This window comes from Ornithodoros turicata, unplaced genomic scaffold (genome assembly GCF_037126465.1).
Source record: "Ornithodoros turicata isolate Travis unplaced genomic scaffold, ASM3712646v1 Chromosome53, whole genome shotgun sequence".
In the NCBI taxonomy this organism is placed as follows: Eukaryota; Metazoa; Arthropoda; class Arachnida; order Ixodida; family Argasidae; genus Ornithodoros; species Ornithodoros turicata.
Genome location: NW_026999381.1, coordinates 587,109 through 606,834, shown reverse-complemented (window position 1 = coordinate 606,834; position 19,726 = coordinate 587,109). Strand labels below are relative to the sequence as shown.

Below are 19,726 nucleotides of genomic sequence, written 5' to 3'. Positions count from 1 at the left end.
GCAATACGAAGGCATGCACTGTCGCTGCTCTGTTAGGCCTAGTGGAACTATTTCCTTTAAATTTTTTCACGTTCGTTCCTCGTAACTGCAACTTTTTTATTGAATAACAGGGTGCGAAGCCGTGTCTTCAGTTTGAGAGAACGGGCTATGATAAATTGTGCGACAACAAATGTGTGTTGGTGTTCAAAGTGCGAGCACCTCAGCGTTACTTTGGAAAAGATGTATTGGATGAATTTAAACTTGCCGCGCCTGGTAAAGTTCGTGGTGGGCAGAATAAAAGGTACGGTTATTATGAGGTGGTAATGAATGATTTGGAAGCAGTGAGGTTGCTTAAGGAGGAGGGATCGGTTGTGATTGGGGGGAGTAAAGTTGATGTCTTTGATTTGGGAGTAAAGACGAAGAGGGTCACGGTGTTCAGGTACCCGATTGGTTATCCTCACACAGACTTAGAGAAGGAACTGAGGCAATACAGAGTTGTAATTCAAACACAGAAGGAGAAGTACAGTGGTGACCACGAGGACTGCGAGATGGGTACGGAATTCCTTCTCATGGAGCTTAGAGGGGAACTACCCAGCTTTTTGACGGTGAGAGGGACACGCGTTGAATGTCTCTACCACGGGGTTACACGAAGGTGTGCTGAGTGTGACTGTAAGACCCTTAGATGACGGTGGTATCTCTCCTTCTATGAAGGAGAATGTGGGAAGTGTACGGCAGAAAAGGAGAAGAAACGGAACGTCCCAGCCGACGTTAGAGTTTCGGTGTGGGGAGGAGCTTCTGATCCTGCTCACACTCCGTGGATTTCCGACGAGAATTTTCCTTGTTTTGAAAACACGGACATGGAAGGGAACAACGGTGTCGCTGAGGGTGTGGAAAATTCGGCGGATGCGGATGGTGGCGACGAAAATTCCGTAGAAATGTGGGAGAATAATTCGGGAAAAGCAGATAAGAAAATGAGCGGGCACTTGAGGAAGAAAATGCAGTCTTTCATCAGGTTCATCATGAGGACAAGCAGGATGCTGAAGATGACGAAAGCCAGGTTAGATTAGGAGCCGGACGCAGTATGTGGAAGGGTGTAGTAGGGTGGACATCAAGAAAGTTTGAGGTGCTCAAAAGTCGCCCTAGTGATGAATATGTCGGTAGTTCCGGAAGCAATTGTGTAGTGCTTCTAAAAATAATAGAAATAAACCGACACAGAATTTCATAAAAATGTAATTCTGTGTCGCTTTATTTTCCCACCTATCGTGTAAAGCCCTCGAGCATATGAGGTAACTAATTAAATAAATAGATAAAATAAATACAAAAGTGCAGAGCGTGCAGCAGTGACAGGAATGATAGAGGCATGACACTGAAAAGAGAGGAGGATATGGATACCCTATGGATTCTTACATGGATATGGAACTTTTTAAGTAACAGAAAGCAATTCGTGTTAGTTAACAATTCCCCGCCTTCATTAGACCGAGTAACTTCCGGAATCCCTCAGGGTTCGGTTATTGGCCCCCTGTTATTTCTCATTTACATTAATGGCCTTCCATCTGGATCATCTCGTATTCGCCTATTTGCTGATGATAGCGTCATTTATCGTCATGTATCAAGTTTCGTCAGAACAAATTGCTCTCCATGACCTTCATAAGATCGCTTCCTGGTGCTCCTCATGGCAGTTACCTATTAACGCCGATAAATGTAAATCAATGTCGTTCACGCGGTCCACCCCACAATATTTCAATACTTTTGTGGTTCGTCTCTGCTTGAACACGTTACCTCATTCATATAAGTACCTCAGGATTAATCTAAGTAGCAACCTTTCTTGGTTCCATCACATCTCTCACACTATAGCTGCCGTTAATCGAACCTTGGGATTGCTTCGGCGGACTCTGACACTGGCCCCAGTGTCGGTGAAAAAGTTAGCTTATACGACATTAGTGAGGCCAAAGCTTGAATATGCCGCGGCGATATGGGACCCTCATCAGGCGTACCTCATAGACTCTTTGGAGAAGGTTCAAAACCGGGCCGCCCGGTTCTTAGCCTGTGACTATCGTCCCGACAGCAGTGTCTCTGCGATAAAATTGAAGCTCGGTTTAACCACATTGACCTTTGGTCGTAGGATTTCTGCCCTGCTACTTTTCCACAAAACCTTCCACAATATCTTCCTCTACTCCTCTATACTGCTGCCCCCCAGCCATATATCTCACCGCGTGGAACATGCGTTTAAGGCTAGGGAATACCGATGTAATACTCAGCGTTTTTCCGAACTTAACGTTGGTGGAACGATCTTCCTCATGACATTGCTACAATTAGTGATCATTTGACTTTTAAGCGAGCAATCCACGATTTATTCTGCTCGCCCTAGTTAATCCTCTTCTTACTCAGCGTCTCATCTATAACTTTAGGTGCTTTGCTGTTTGTGCCTTGTGACCTTGTACATATATTCTTGCCCATTGTATCCTATAGGGATGTATCACGTGCCTGACTTTTTCTTATGTTGATTTGTCTCCATTGTTCTGCTATGCTCCACTCCGTCATGTTGTACCCGGGCCTTTGATGTACATACAATAAATATATAAATGGAAAAGGTTGTCATATCACCACTTTCCTCCTCTCACAGCAGACTCTGAAGACAATCATCATGAAGACGGCCATAATTATTCTGTTCCTTCTGGTCGCTTGGGGTGAGTATGGGTGTCTCCCTTCGTGCATGATGAGCTGCACTGTATAACGCCCCTTTCCGCAGGCGCTGTTTCCGAAGCCTTGCCTCATCCTGCCTTACAACGTTCAATCAAGGCTGCTGCCCAAGGTAAGGGCCTATGAAAGTGATTGGGCTCACAAAAGTGCAGTGGGTGCTGAAATGCTCGGTCAAGAAGGCTAGATATTAAAAGTGCGTCTAAATTGTCGCTTCCATGGGAGCCGGAAGGACAGGGTCACATCCACGCCGTCACGTGGCTGAGGAGGGATATTTCTATGTCCAAACGCGTAGCGGGGCAGGTAGGGGAAAGCGTAATCGGAGCTGCACCGTTTGCGAGCAACCCTGTCAAGTCGGATGCCACAAACACTACAGAGGATCAGGCCTATGGATGGATGGCCAGTGAAGGTAGCGAGGCAAGCCCCGCACGTACTTTTGGGATATACGCATGTACGCGATATCTTCTCTGTAAGATCTTCCTCGGTGCCGGGATGGGAAGCCTTTGCTTTCCAGCGGCACGGTTGATCATGTTTACCGCGTATGAAATGTTGAAGCCACGACATGGAGCAGCCTCACTTGCAACATAAATAAGGGATAAGTCGTAAGGAACATAGCAAGCATTCCGCAGGGACACAGCAATCTGTATGCTTTGCGGTCCTTTTGCCAGGAAGATTTTTTTTCAAAAATCCAAATGTTAAACATCCAAACAGTTAAAATCCAAACAGTTAACTGTCCGCCATTTTGCTTCGGTCTGTCGAGTTTCTGTAATGATAAAGTCACGTACGAACGACAGGACACGAGGCAAGCGATGTAGTGGTAAATATCCATCGCCCAACCATTTATTTATATATTTTTATTTATAACGTTTCTTTCGTTATTTATTTGTTGAACAAATTTGTGTGAGATGCGCAGATAGTATGCCGAATTTAAGATAACCTGCGGCGAACTTAGGAAAAAAAGGAAGTCAAGTTTAGTGGAATGAAGCAACCAACGGAAGGCAACGCCTTCCATGGCCAGCGAATGGTGGCTCACTTATGGTAACCCTTCTTCGGCCAAGTCCGATCCCCCTCTGCATTGAGGATCCCTTTTGGAATGTTCAGGGTTTTGTGAAACAGGGGTTCTCAGCTCCTATGCGAAGGGGTAGTCGTGGAAGATCCACCCGTTCAGCACTCGTTGTGACGTCAACAGTTCACACCCTGTCACGAGTACCTCTGTCACACCCTGTGAAACTTCACTGCTCCGGTGCTCCGATTAAGATTCAATATAACTATTACGAGAGTCGTGTTCAACCTGTGGGAAAACTACCGCCCTTGCCCAAGTGGGCACGGGGCTCCCCCTCCCGGGGACTTCCGCATCCGTTCGCCTCGCCGGAGGTAGTACGAAACAACCATTCAAATAGCAGAGAAACAACAATTTATTACCATACTTGCATACCCTGCGATGCCAACGATCCGTGACCAGCTCGAGGATCCCCCGGGAAGTGCCACAATGCAAACACGCCCGCCTTTTTAAGGGCATCGATGACAGTCTTCAGCGCCCCCTACTACTACACGTGTACGATATCAACGGTACAAACCCAACAAACCTAAGACGGAAAAGAAATCTAAGGGCCAGTTCTCCCTTGAGCGGGCGGCTGAAGTAGAGGCGCATTTCCGCCGCCCCGTCAGCGCTCACGATTTTCATGTTCCCACCACAGTGGCATTCCGTCGTCCAAAGCAGACGAAAAATCAGGAGGCGTGGCCTTTCTGTGGCACCTAATTGGTCGCCAGTATATCGTTCTCGGCAGTTCTCGCCGACGTCGTGAAAGAAGTTCGGCATGGCAGTTTTTTTTTGGCTCGACGTCTCTCCTCTCCCGACTCCGGAAATGCGCGTCTATGTAGTTCCACCGCTGGCTCATGAGGCCGCGTCGGGCGTCGCCAAGTGAGAACTGGCCCTAATCCGTCGACTACGTACGCCGTTGGAGATAACGACAGGGCGATAGCGCGCCAGAAGACTACTGCAGCGCCACCAGGCGCCATCAGCCGCCAAAACGCGTTTAATAAAAACATTGCGCAAGATCCGCGCAGAATGTATTCGTTGGTGTCGCTATCCCATGGGTTTTCAATTACCGTACACCATCGTTATAAGTCGTACGTTACGCAGTATACATTCAATGTAGATTTTTCTTTTTTTCTCGTGCCGGGTAAGCCTTGAGTGACTAAGTAACCATCCCGGCCCTCCCACTGCATTTCTTCGAGTCGCAACGGGAAGAGCTTTTTTACATAAATTCAATACAAGTGCATAGAGTCAACCCTCGATTTGTCAATCGCGTTTCTCGGAAAATCGTTCGTACAATGCCGGGCTGTAGTTCCGAATCGAGAATGCATTTGAGCAATGCATACACGACTTACCCTTGTTATGTGTTAGCTCCTTGACTTCCTTGAGCATCGTCTCTCTTTTCGCTAGGGGAGCAGGAATCACTGAGTCATTGGTCTAATCGGTACCTATGCGTGAAGTATGGGCGCGTTGCTCTGAGGAACCTCGCTTTCTGAAAAGGGATTCGGGTTATGTAAATACTGTCAATAATAAAAAAAAAATTTATGTGGAATTTCGCCGGATAGGTGTACATACGGACTGTACCGATAGGTTGTATATATTTTCAGCAGTTTGACATACTTGTAACCAGGGTGGCGAACCGCTAAAAATACGGGTTCGGTTCGGGTTCGCGTTGCTTTGATTTCGTTCCGGTTCGGCCACTCCAAAAACCGAACCGGCTCGCGAACCGGTTCAACGCTTTCATTTTGTATGTTCCATAAAATTGCTTTTATCGGGAAATGCGTGGCTAATAGCTTACTGCTGTTGTTTGCATTGACTTTTTTAGCGGTCAGGTACTCCCATTAGCGCGAGACAGGAGAGATGGATGAACGGTTATTGCAAATAGTGTCCACGGAGATGAAGCGGTGTAGTCCTGCTACTTTCTGTTCCCATTTTTTTTTCACACATGCAGTGCTAGCAAGATACACTTAAAGGAAGCCTAATTCAGACAGACAGCGTTACATAAACGACGGTGCATTTGCAGCGTGAATCGATCTGAAACCGTATTAAAGCATGTCGAAAATAATCCTGCCAGTCTTACTCTGTCCGAGCTGACAGCAGTGTACTGGTTAATCCACAACACAAAAGCAATGTGTCACGACAGCGTTGCACTATCAATAAGCAAAACTTTGTTTACTTTTCAAACCACGACCAATCAAAGAGACTCCGTTCTGTGTAGGCTTCTTCTCCGTTTCTCCTGTGTCTGAGTTGTTTAATCTTTACTGCTCACGTGTAAAGGGAAATGTTGGGCGCTTACTTAGTAGCATATTCATCCTATAGAGCTAAATAACAGGTCTACTCTATTCCTGTTTCATTCGTCCAAGTGGTGCCTCGTCTCTGAAGAGTAGACGCCGCAGCGTGTGCGCAGGGCGCTAGCCGCGGCGCTCACAACGACAACGGGACGGGAAACCAAGAGCACCATATTATTGCAGTTTTCTGTCCCCCCAAGTGGTACCTTACCCTTTTATTGCATTCCGACGTACGGTTCGGCGAAATGCTCCGAACATGCCTCATAGTGTACCAATTTTTCTGGCTTCCGTTTCGCGGCTCGATTATCGAGATAATCATAATATTATAAACTTTTCACGTTTCGGCTAGTCCTGGAAGTTCATTCCAAGTGTAACTGATGACGATTTGCAATTAAAAACAGCGCGATACCGTATAAACACGACCAAACGCGGTCACTACCGCAGACACGCATCCTGTTGTTTCCACACTACCGGCGGATCACGTGAACTTTAGAGCGCCCCCTGTAGGTGAAGACTCGTTTGACTTACCAGTCGCAACACTTAAGTTGAGTGCGAACACACGCCCCCTGTAGGTGGCGCTCGCCGCCAATACGTCCTCGTTTGACTGCTAGGTGAAAATTTCCATGAAAATTTCCGAAATCCATGATATGAAGGACGCCTGATGATGATACCAACGTATCTTCGTTCGGGGATTGAGAGCAACTCTTATGCTGACTACCTTTATGTCCGACCCGTTTCGCTGCGACCCGGTTACCGCTATTATTTTTACGGTTCTCCTCCGGTTCGAGTTCAACAGAGTCATGAAAATTTCGGTTCAGGTACGGTTTTCGGTTCGGGTTCGGTTCGACACCCTGCTTGTAACGATAGTTCGCGCGCAGAACATATACGTTGTTGTTGTTAACTAGCAGTGTCGTGTGTACAAGCAACATGTCCAGGCTGATGATTCCAGTCACTAATTGCTTTAGGAAAGAATGATCCTAGAAAGGAAGTGATATTACAATGGGGAAGCTTCATCATATGGATATCGTCCAGAAGAGATGAAATGTAGTTAGCAGGGACTAGGAGACGATCGCGAGTGTTTGTGTTGTGATGCATTTTATGGAAGAGACAGAGCCTGGCTATCAACCGTCTTGACGAGAGGAGATCAACGTCAAGGTTTTTCTTTATACGTGAAACACTCGCGTCTCTGGAATAGTTAGTTGTAATGAAGCACTTTTGAACTGACTCTAATGCTTGAATGAAGTACTCTTGATGGGGATCCCATATGGCCGATGCGCATTCGAGTTTGGGCAGCACGAATGCACGGTATGAAAGCAGTTTTACGTGATGTGGTGCAAGCACAACATGCCTACGGCAATCTGGGTTGGTAACTGTAAACGTGACTCTACAAACAGCACACCATCATTCGTCCCATATCGGTCCAAGATTGGCAGCCAATATAAGTTACTTTGGTCCAGTATATAGGCCGTGCAACAAAGGTCTGGTAAAACGCCAATCAAAACTGCCAATATTGGTCCAATGTTGCAAGCCCGTGGTGAGCCAATGAAGAATACGAATGCCCTGTAGCTATAGTAACTGCCACTCTGGTCTAGTTTTAATTGGTTTGAATGGCAGCACGACAACGGGAAGGCATCACAGTACAATGCATTATTATTTTTTTGCCTCTTTGGTCTTTTTTTTATATTTACCTGGGTAGGTACTGAAACACTGCCATGGGTAGCACAGTGGTGAGAGTAGGAGGAGCCAGGATAACACCTTATTGCTCTTCATTGGCTTGATTGGCCCTCATTAGGCTCAATAAAACCGAGACAGTGCCAATATTGGACCAATATTGTGTGCTGCTCGGGTAGTTAGAATCCACAAAAGTAACTGTAATAACAACTGAAGCACGCATCCCGAGCTTTCACAAGCTGGCCATAACTATAACTTGCGTCCCCTCGAAACACGTGTCCTTGTGGCTGCTATGATGCCCTAGGACATGTCCTGCGCTGTGTGCGAGCCGCTAATTCTGATTCTCGCTCATGATGAAGAGGAATAGCAGTCTCTGTTCGAAATATATGGGCGGCTCTCCTCCTGGGACACTTCCCTTCATCTTTGCTTACCGGTTCACTGAATTTTCTCCCCATCTGCATCTCTTGATGACATCTAAGTGGACACATTACTTCCAAGGACAACTGCATATAATCATTTAATCACACGTACACAAATCTAATTTGTAACAGGCATATTTGAGTCAGTCGAGGTTCCTTTACACGAACCTTGATTACTTCAAAGTAATATGTTCCGTAACCTGTAACGATAACTGGAAAAGCAATTTGGAACCCTTACATTTATTAGGTCGTAATAAAAGTACGACTGTATCGCACATGTGTTTCGCTCGACAATATTTACTTTATTCAACTCTGCAGCGAAGTGAGCGAGAGTTCCAAAATAATTTGAATTAAACCTTTTCCAATGTGCGAAAAACACTTTTGTTCATTTACATTTGACATTTGGGTATATACATTTGACACCAAACATAATCGCACGCAGCCGTATTCTAATACTGTGGCATATCATAGCTAACCATAATACTAGCACATTAGGAATAGACACATTTTTTACACATTTTCAAATCACCTTATGAACCTACTACGGAATGGTACTTTGTAACATAAGGAATAAGAAACAAAATGCGTTAGTCATAATCACAATCACAAAAAATCACAGGAGTGATTTGTTTTCTTTCATTTTTGACACTGGATGAATTTTTGTGCTTTCTCGGATGAAGGCAAGGACTCAATATACTGAGCAGTATACCTCTATTAAAACTGCCATATCGTCTTCGGAGCTCGTGTCCATTGACAGCTCAGGGCCGTATAATGCTTAACCACAACCGTGGCAAACAAAAGTCAGCATCATGAATGAAGTCACTCAAGCGAGTCCATTTCTGAAGGAAGCTAACCAATTCGGGATCGTCGCTACGTTGGAGGGCTCCTTGTAATAGTTTCTTGCCTTCATCATCCTTAGGAGAAACATTTGTATGTGGAAGCAAGAGAGAAATATAATTCAGGAGTAGTGATATCTTAGTCTCTGTTGGACACCAGAATGAATCACTGTTTCGATAATACTTTCGAATGCGGCTGAGTGTTGCACAGAAACACTTATCTACTGCCTTGACATCTGAGTGGAGTACCATCAGTTTCAGACAAGGCGTAGCTTCCATACTCGTATCGTCCTTACGAAATGACAGCGGGAGAATAGTCAATAAACTCGCTGCGTCATAATCACAAGAATATGGCAATAATGTCACCAACCCTTCTCTCATATAACGACTTGCACAGATTTGTGTTGGTGATTTGCCGTATTTATCTGGACAGCTTATAAGAGAGTGAGGGATGAGGCATCTCAGAACATTCATTTTTCTTCTTCCAGCGGAAAGAGCGCAGCATGTGGAACCGACTGTGTCGCGCATATTGGGGAACGAGTGGGGAAGAAGGAAGTTCACGATATCAACTTCATCACTTTCACAGGCCCAGTGAAGAGGTGTCCATCCACACTGGTCACGTGAACTGATTCTAGAGCGGAGTAATAATAACTTTACAACGTCCAGGTGTCCATTTGAGGCGCACACATGCATGGGCGTTTTTTGATCCACATTGATCACGTCCACTGATGTATAAAAAGGAATGAGATGCTTCACCACATTTGTGTGTCCGTTCCTCGCGCTCAAGTGCAATGCAGTGTTCTCTTCTTCATCTGTAAAGCACGCGGATGAAGGGGAGAGGTGAATCTTAACAGCTTCCACATTTCCTTCCTCTGCTTCTATGAGCAACTTCGTATTGCCATCGTCGTCGACCATTTCCGCGTTGACATCGTGAATATGGGGATCATCGATGTTATTCATGTGCGACCATCTTCGATATAAGGTAACAATGTCGTCATTTCCTACGCTACACTCTACATAATCCTGCTCAGTGAGATTTAAATGCGGCAGTAACATCTTCATGTAATTAATATAATTAACTTCTATTTTACGTAGCTTCTCCTGCTCAGTGAGATTTAAAGGCGGCACTAACATCTTCATGTAATTAATATAATTAACTTGTATTTTACGTAGCTTCTCCCTAGCCACATCATGTAGCAGTTTACTGCCATAACGATCACCAGTGATGACATCTAAATGGAGGAAGAGAAGTTTCAGACACCAAATTTCATCTTGGAAATCCTCGTTCACGTCCACATATCTTCTGTTGATCCTCTGTGCATGCCTAGGGTCACTGTGTCGCAAATAAGGCCATCGAGTTTGCATCACTTTCCTTACACCACGTCTCGCCCAGACGTACAACGGTGATGAGCCGAACATTTCAGGTGAGTTCACGATCGAGTGTGGGATGAGACAGCTCACAGTGTTGGACTCCAAACTCTTCTCAGATCTCAAACAAGTCCAAGCAACGTCTAAGCATGATTCTCCTCTGTAGTTAAGCATGTGCGCATTTGCGTGAGGAAGAAGAAACGTCACAGCTTCAGGGGAAAGATAGTAAGTAGCCACATGAAGCGTTGTGTTCAGTCTCACGTGATGTGAGTCATATATCCGAGTGCGAAGGAGTAACAACTTCATGGCCTCCAAATAATCTCTCTTTGCACATATATCCATAGGAGTTTCTTCATAATAATCGAGAACATTCACTGAGGGATAAAGAGGAAGAAGTAGCTTCACCATCTCTGCATCTTTAGCCAAGTGCAAAGGAGTTCGAAAGTATTTATTTCTTTCGTTAATGGATATACGTGCGAGGTAAAACTGTGTTGTCTCCAGATTTCCCTCATTCGCGCTATTGTGCAACATTGTGTCTCCATCCTTGTCACGAAGTCCCATATCGCAGTAAGGAAGGAGCATTTTGCAAACAACCTCCGACTTTGCGTAAAAAGGGGCAGTTTTATAGTCACAGTCCTCAAAGTCATCAAGGTTTCCAATTACCGAAGGCTCTGCAGAACATCTCAAGCTTCGTTTCTTGCGTGATTCTAATTGGTCCATGATGTCTTTGTGCAGATCTACTGTACTCTCTTTCGGGGACACATAGCTCAGATACACGTCTAAAACGCCTCGCAGGTCGTGTATCAGAGCCGTGAATATTGCTCGTTCGAGAAAATGTCTCTTTTGCTTGAAGGTTTCACACCTGCGCAGATTTTGGGTAGAACGTTTCACTGCTTCCTCACTGCATCGAGCGCATAATACGTCGAGTCTCTCTTGCACAGGTGAAGCCTCAGTCCGAGAAGGTTCCCACCACATCCCATAGAATTTTTCCTTCCATGGAGAACAGAGCTCCACGTACTCGAATGGTGACATTTGAAACAAATCATTCTTGATTAGTTCGTCATCCATTGGAAGCATCTTCAATGTTGCTTCATCAGAATGCAGAGCTGCTACGTGCAATGGCGTCCTTTTGAGCTCATCCACCTTCAACATGTCCTCTCTTTGAATACCGACTTGCTCAACATATGAATCATCATTGTTCATCACGGCAGAGTGAAGTGGATAGGACGCCGACGCCAGTTCATCGAACAACATCATTACAGCCCCGTAGTCTTCTTTACCATACAATGCGACGACGTTTTCCCTAAACCTGGATTTTTTTCTTCCTTTTGCCCTTTCCAACAGGTAGTGAGCTGCGAAAAATTCAGCGAAGGTCTTATGAACGAACTCGGGAATTCCTCCATCGTTAATTCTATTCACAAAACCTTCTTTGAAAGAATCAACGTCGGTGATGAAACTTCCTTCGGGATCGAACTCCTCTAATTCGTCTTCATTCAATAAGTTCTTCAATATATCCTGAGGAAATATACACTTCATAGCCAGGAGACCATGGTTTACGTAGAACGGAGACTTCGTGTCATGGTTGTCCCCTCGCACAGCACTTCGGGAGATGTCTTCCTTCACCTTCTCTTTACGGTGCACAAGATGCTTGTACTCGACAAACATCTTGTAGATGTGTACAGTGTATATACTGCTCCCACCGGAAATGTCAACAATATTAAGGAGCGAAGAGTAATCGTCAGACTTTGTAATTTCCCCGCTCTCCATCTGAGCCATCATATGAAGTAGGAGAGGGGTTTCTAGGATTGTCTTGTTTTTCTTCTTCAATGTCCCATACAGTTGCTCGAATTTTTGCAGAAATGCCTCATTGCTGGTGGCTGGAGTTTCTCTTTGGGCCCTATATCTTGTGAGGAATTCATTCTGGTTTTCATCAGAAAAAGGAATGAGGTCATATGACACAGTGTGCAAGGTATCTTGTACATGGGGTTTACACACGGTGCGAGTAAAAAGGTACACCTTGTAAACTTTTTTGTTAGCAAGAAACAGTATAAGGCCCAGCACACACTTGCGGCATTCGTCGTTGACTTCATCGAAGCCATCCAACATGACGACGACCTCGAAAGGGCTACCATTCTTCAAGCTTTCTTCGAAGAAAGCGAACTCCAGACCATCCTTTCGTACTTGGCACAGATCCGCTAGATATCCCAGACTAGGCGACGCAGTTTTCACTAATGCCATTCTCTGAGGAAGGTCGACATAGAGCACCCACCTCTTCTTGTCTTGAGTTTTCAACTCTGTGCACAACCGAGATGCCAGCATACTCTTTCCCATACCTGGTGCAGCAGAGACTATGACAACCTTATCGTTTACGTTCAACAACGCGTCCTCAGTGTAATTCTCACTTCCAGTCATTAGAAGGTGACTGAGACGACCATTTGATTTGGCCCACAAGAATCTTGTACGAGATTCGTCGAACTTTAGCAGGTGCACTACTTTGTTTCGGAAATGACCATCTTCCAGGAGAGCTGCGTAGTCACGTTGCTCTTGCAGGAGTACGAATTTCTCGAACTTCCTTAATTCCTCCTTGGGTTTTGGCTCGCAACCGCGAGGTAGAAGTGTTGCGACCTGATTGTGTGGACAGCCCAGAAGTGCGAAAGCCTCATTGTCGTCGTCTAGATCGCATAGTCTCAAGTTAATTTCCACGGCTCTTCTGAACTCTCTTTCCACGTAATAGTTCTGAACACGCTCTTCCAGTTCATGAAGAGGAGGTCCCAGGTCAATGTTCCCCGACTCGCATAGCTTTAGGAAAACCGCAGTGTCTACGCAGCGTAAGAAGGTATCTATATTCGTTGCGTCCGAAAATGTAGAAACGTCTTGGCCCTGAAGTCTTACGCGGGAATTTTCGAAAACTCCTTTTTTGCAGCTATACGTGACATGTGCAAAGCTTGCTTCGTCGATGCTGTGAACTTTGTGCCTCTCGCCAAAGAATGCATCTTGTTGCACTTTTGTCATCAAGCAGTCTTTGCCACTGTCTTCCACGAGCAAGATGACTTTTGATCCAGTGACACAAGAGACTTCACTGAGAAGTTTAATCATCTTTCGGACGCCTTCATTTTGTTGGACCGTTACAAGCGCAAAAGCATATTTGTAGTCTAGTAACACATCCTCCAGTGCGGATTCCAGCTGTTTTGCATCGAAAAACATGTACGGAAGTCCCGCAGATTGCACAGCGTTGTGAACCATTATTTCGAGAAGCCTCAGTTCTGGGCTCGTAACTACGTGAAGAAACGAGTTTTCCCAGACACTGTTCTTCGGTTGGTTCTCGAATTTGATGTTGAGTTTGCCAATGTTGAAAGCTTTGTTGAGTCTCGCGTTTTCCTTTTCTATCATTGTCGCATCTATGGACGGGATTCCATTTTGAATGTATTTCTGCATGTCCGGTATGACAGTATCCTCGAAAAACTTTCGTAATTCTGGTACCTCTTTTTCGAGAACCGTATTTCCATGATCGCTGCCATATTGAGTTAGTATGTGTGGGATACGAACAAGCGCTTCTTGTTCTTCATTTTTCATCAAAGCTAGTCGTATCAAGAGATCCACATCGTTTTCTCTTCGTTTTATGTCATCCAGAATGGCTCTGTATCTCCGTTTCATTTCGGTATCTTCGCGGAAATATGGCTTGCCGTCATTTTTATACACCAGATGAAGTGCCAAATGACAGGATTCGTGAATAAACGTGCCCCGGACTTCGGCTTCCGTTGCTCCGCCTCCGATAGAAATTCTTTGCTTTTCATAATCAGCAAGTCCGAGGACGCGGCTGCCGCTGCAACCCGTGATCCCCTGAACGTTGTCACTGTTGTAGTCGAATAGTATATCCAGATGCGGTGCTGTGGCAACAACTTTCAATATTTCCTCGTTTAATTGGTCGGTTGAAAGTTCTCTGAACATCTTCTCCAATCGCTCGTCGAAGTCATCACATCCGACGTGGCTCTTCGATTTGCTTTTCAAGTAACAGATGTAGGATTCTTTGCATTCTTTGGTGTAGTATCGTTGCCGTCGAATTTCAGCTCGATAAACGCGTGACAGATGTTGATAATACGAAGATTCTTTCTTGTTCTTGAGTCCACATCCACGCGAGACTAAGAGGCCATGTATACGGATGGCTTTCTTTTTAACAGCTCTGTAACGAGCTGATTTTTCTTTAACAGGGTCCAACCACAGTTTCAAAGCAGGTGCAGCATCCAGGCACTTTAGAACACGAGCCTCGTCTTCCGCCGCAATGGCTTCGTGCATTTCCTTCCTGAGGTCTTTCCACTGTGACTTCCTTTCCATGTTGAGATCAAATTGAGATGTCGAAGCCATGTCCTTGGAGCGAGAAATTCCTGTAATTTTAACGAGGAATTTAGGAACGTAAGTAACACTATTTGGAATACAAGAAACAGGTCAAGTGCGGTAATTTGTTTGGACCGCGACTCGTTTTACGGTGCTTGCGCCGCGAAGCAACAGTGGCTACAGGGACTCTTGTTTTTTGCTCTGGGATCACGTTGCGTAATAAAAGCAGCAATGATATGTCGTCGCTGCTGTGTTTTAGTTTGTTGTCTAGTGCCTTTGAGTTTTCAGTGTTTATCGGTACCTCTGCTTGCTTCGTTAATTGACTCTCGAGACCACGACGGTCATTTCACGGGAACAGGTTTGTTTCAGCGGACACATGAGAGGAGACAGTGGGGTGGAAGTGTGTGGCTTCCTTATAGCCGTCGACCGTATCATATCCTTGCAAGAAGACAGAGGTAGAAAACAAGTAGACACAGAAGAAGTAGACAAATGCGAGTACATAACACTAGATACAAACAAGCAATGAAGCATTAGTACACTTATTGCGAGGAAAACACAGAACCGGAATAACGAGAAAAAATACACATGGACGGCTCGTGGATAGGGAATGCCACGTATGTAACGTGAGTTCCTTAATGAAAAAATAGGAGCATGGGAACAGCACGAGGAAGCCAATATGGACGATTAAAGATTGCAACGCATTGTGAAGCAACAATAATATTATGATAAAAGATCAGTACAAATGCTTAATGAATTCAGAACAATGCTAGGACGGAACGCAAGTGAAGCAAAAGAAGTTTTCGAGTATGTGCGCGGTCCGCGCCCTCTGTTGGTCTTTCTCTCTCCCCGCGTCTCTGTGTCGCTGCATCGCTGAGCACTGCCTCCGAAAACTCGCATCCAAGCACTTCATAGTTCATACGGATATCAGGCTTACGGGCTTGTATTCTCAGAAACACAAATCCTGCACCTTCGATAATGAGGCGTGCACTGCACTCGCGAATACGGCCACGAACTCGCTTGGGTGTTTGCTTGCCTTTTCGGTAGACGGCGTTCTAGTCGAGTAAGGGTTGTTGCGTCTGAGTAGACCGCGGAATCGGCATCCTTTGCTTGGCAAGCAATTTTTGAAATTCAATTGCTGAAAAAGCAGGAGGATTTGCAGCAGAGACTTTAGGCATCTGAAGCGTCCAAGTACATGTGTGCCATTTACTTTACAGCTCCTTTTTAGAAAACGCAAAGACCGATGTAAAGTCTCCACGGTGAGTCTGGCATGTAGTGCGCCAAGTTGCTTCTTTCTCATCTTGCTCATCACCTGCCTTACTAGAAATTTATGCACGCTGGCCCAATGGGCTGCCCATCAGCGAATATGCGGCCGTTGGCTGTGATCAGGGATAGCCTCCTTCACAGCAATTAGGGAAATTAGAAATGAAACGAAGAAAGAAAACAACGCACGAGAGATGCTAGTTGGAAGCCTAGCAGGGGATCTCCCAACCAACTAACAAGCACTGGACGAAAATATATTTGGCATTGTGTAATGTATAGACCCACTTCAGTCTGTAAACAAGAGGGTGCGTCCGCTCACGCGCATAGAGTAGACGTACCTGGTAGAGAAAATGGAGTCGGAAACCGCACGATGTATGCGACGTATTTCTCCATTCTGTACCGCGAAGGACATGCAATAGCTGCACCACTTTGCGGCATGCCCTTAATATTGACCGAAAACACACAATTACTGATCGCGCGGTTTTCGTCCACCAAGCACGACAGCAGCGCCGCCGCATCGCCATGACGTCAAGCACTGAAGCGAGTCTATATAGAATAATAACGTGGAGTGTGCCAGTGTGTGTAACACCATGTGAGAGAAAATGGAACCCTTCCCCCAGATTTGGTGGCCTTTCTGTTACCTGCGGGCCCCGTCCATTCTTTGAGTACCTTCTTGAGTTTCTTTACATGAAACGGCTTCCTGGCCATGTCTACCAGGTTGGTGACCTCGTGGAACTCTTCGTCAGAGAAGTCGTGAAGCTGCTGCACATTGTCCATGCCTAAGGGAAATTTCAGCACGGGGGTTAAAATGGTGTGAGGCTTTATGGACACAGTTTATACGAATGCGTCGCAGGAGGTTGTTATACCCACCTTCGTAAGTGTTACAGAAAAAAAATCCAGTGATCTAAAATCTTTCGACATACATAGGGTACAATTTGAGAAGAAAGATGCGCTAACAGTTCCTTAATCTCTCTGGGTGGAATATCGCTAAGTTGGCTCAGTTATAGAGTCTTATGCCACCAAACTGACCAACAGCACACATCTACGTAGACTATTGCATTCTGAAAGTCATTTTACGAAGGTCAGTAACAATTTGCAGTCCTAGGGACTAAACCTCGGGGTTAGGGGACCAAAATGGGGAGGAATAGCAGTCTAAGGGACTATAAGGAGCCGCTATTGATCTCCGTTCCACTCCTTTTTCCCCCCTTGAGTGTACTAGTCATATGATCATCAGTCACCAGTCATGATCGTTAGTCATGATCGCTTTCCACGCCGAGACTGGGAGGTGACACGGGTTCGAATCCTGTCACCGGCTGTGCTGTCTGAGGTTTTTCCTGGGTTTTCCCAATGACCCCGATCGATGACTTCGAACAGGTGATCACGCAACAAACCGTACACAATCATTTTCATTCAGGGTCACCGACAGGGGCGGATGTAACGGGGGGGACCTCATGCGGTCGTGTTCCCTTTGTAAAAACCCTATCTCCTGGACGATGCTGCGCCGCAAAGCACGAAATTTCCTTAAGACCGCCCCCCCCCCCCCTCCCATGACAAACCTTTAAATCCGTCCCTGGTCACCGATGGACCCCATTGTAACCAATATCGAGACCCAGTGTGTGAGCAGTGGCATTGTCGCAGGCAGTGCTGCTGACCATGAGATGGTGTTCATGTGTGGTAGGAATGTCACTGCAACAAAAGCAAACTCTTCACAGAAACATTCGCTAATTCGCAGGGCATTTCCAATGCAGGTTGATTCCGATCCGCATCGAGTTGCTCAAGAGCGTTCTGTGCGCATAGTGATGTTTACTAAGCCTTTAAGGGCCGCGATGTCGAGCGTGGTTGAAATTCAACAAATTGGCGAACGTAGTCGCCCGTCACACCAAGACTAAAACCGTAACCGTGAAATCCCATGGGCTCGTATACGAGCATTTGCGAATTAATGTAATGTTCCCGTTGAAACGTTACATTAAATATTCTTTTTCGCACGTTAGGACTATTTATGAATTTCGTGACATCAAATGATCAACATTTCGTCGTAAGATACTGCATGGTGTCTTAGCTTCTTCCACGAATAAGCCTCAATTCAGTAAATGTGTGTACAAGTTCACTCTTCCAGACGCTGCCGCTGTGGTCACATTCTTCTTCTTTGGCCACACTACCAACGTTAGTCAGCTGGACTCTCGCCCATCCTCCCCTCTCCACAGGAAACTGCTTGGTCCCTGGCCACATCCGCAGCCCACCAATGCTCTGCCCTCCAAGCTCTCTGCACCTTTCTGGACACCGTATGACTTCGATCCTTATACTCAAGGGGCTCATTATTTCATTTCCCACATCTCCACCAGGTAGAGTATGTGACGTGGCGATGGAACTCCCCATTCATCATCTTAAAATAAAGTTCCTGATGTTGTGGGAGTATCCGTTACTCGAAAAACACCAAGACTCATATTTGGGAATATATACTCAGTGAAAGGACTCATCATCATTACCCATAACGATTCGCGTATTTCCCTTCTGACTGACTCGTGCGGTTGTTCCATGGCATGAGGCGACAGAGTGCGTTTTGGCTCGAACGGAAAGACATGGTTTTCAGTATGCACTTACCGTAGCCTGCACAGACCAACAAGTGCCCTGTGTGTTTTGTGCTCTGCAAGCTGTGCTAATCGTTTGGACTCACCTATTTCCTCAAATTTCTCGCAGTAAGAGAGGAGACCCGCTGGTTCAAGGAGGTGGTGAATCTCCGATAGTCTCGGTTTCGTTGCCAGAACGGGCGTCATTATCACTGAAAAAAATAAGCGATTGGTTGGCACGCTGGAAAAAAATGATATTTGAACTCGTATCTGCGTTATATGCTTTACATACATTGTGTATGCATTGGAACGACATCTCACAGGAAAATGTATAGCACCAGCGCATGCAAACGGCAATAACGAAGACACTTCCTACGCTGCATTGTGCGTGTATTAACATAATAACCATTCAATGCGGTATACACCTGCGTCCAGTACCCTATGAGACGCAAAAGACGAACATCTATAGGGCCCATTTAAATGGCAAAAACAGAAAAAAGAAATACGGTGGCTATTATGTGGTACATAAGTACAAACACAGCAGTGGATTGTTGATCTACGTATCTAAACGGGTTGCGAGACCTCGATAGACGTTATTAGTTTGCATTGTGCACACGACGTACTACACAGCGTGTAAATTGAGAAAAAAATGAACGGCGCATTAGGGTATAGGCGTGTCCATCATGCGGTCCATGCGCTCGATCGTTCTTTCAGTCTATGTCGTTAGTCAGTAGGACACTAGGTGCATTGCGCAGATTTAAAAAATAGTTCGTGAGCGTGTAAATTCTGAATCAACGAAGAAAAATGTATCGACGTTCCCCGGGTCATTATGTTCGCAGGAATGCCAAGGTGGAGTACACGAGGTCCGAGTGCTATGCCTCAGTTCAGTGGTGTGTAGCTCACCTGGGTGTCCTGTCCACTGTTCCAGTTCGTTCTGGAACCTCATCACGTGAAAAGGGAATCCGTCCATGCCAACAAGATCCATGAACTCCTGGAACTCTTCTGCCGTCGAGTCAAAAAGCTGCTGCACATTGTCTACGCCTGCGGTCAAGTTCAACACTTAAGTTAAACACGTTCGAAGTCTCATGAAGACGATTTAATAAATGCACTGTAGACCACGCAAGGCGCTGCTCTAAGAGTGAGAGAAATTGTCCTTTTTATTCATTTATTTATTTATTTTTATTATTATTCGCGCCATTTCAAATCCGAGGCACTTGGCCGCAGTATACCACTGATCCACCGAGGCTGACTTCAGAAAAATCGTTCAGCAAGC

At 45.6% G+C, this 19,726-nt stretch overlaps 2 protein-coding genes across 2 annotated transcripts in view; both read right to left on the bottom strand.

Moving 5' to 3' along the window:
- Window positions 1-19,726, bottom strand: part of LOC135374314 (uncharacterized) — a 134,457-nt gene that overhangs the window by 8,390 nt on the left and 106,341 nt on the right. The window contains exons 12-15 of the mRNA XM_064607295.1: window positions 19,357-19,494; window positions 18,561-18,665; window positions 16,528-16,665; window positions 9,443-14,676 (exon numbers count right to left, since the gene is read on the bottom strand). Coding sequence (XP_064463365.1) covers window positions 9,443-14,676; window positions 16,528-16,665; window positions 18,561-18,665; window positions 19,357-19,494 — 5,615 coding nt within the window. The remainder of the gene's footprint in view (window positions 1-9,442; window positions 14,677-16,527; window positions 16,666-18,560; window positions 18,666-19,356; window positions 19,495-19,726) is intronic.
- LOC135374334 (uncharacterized) overlaps window positions 1-19,726 on the bottom strand; it is a 267,918-nt gene that overhangs the window by 238,011 nt on the left and 10,181 nt on the right. The window lies entirely within an intron of this gene.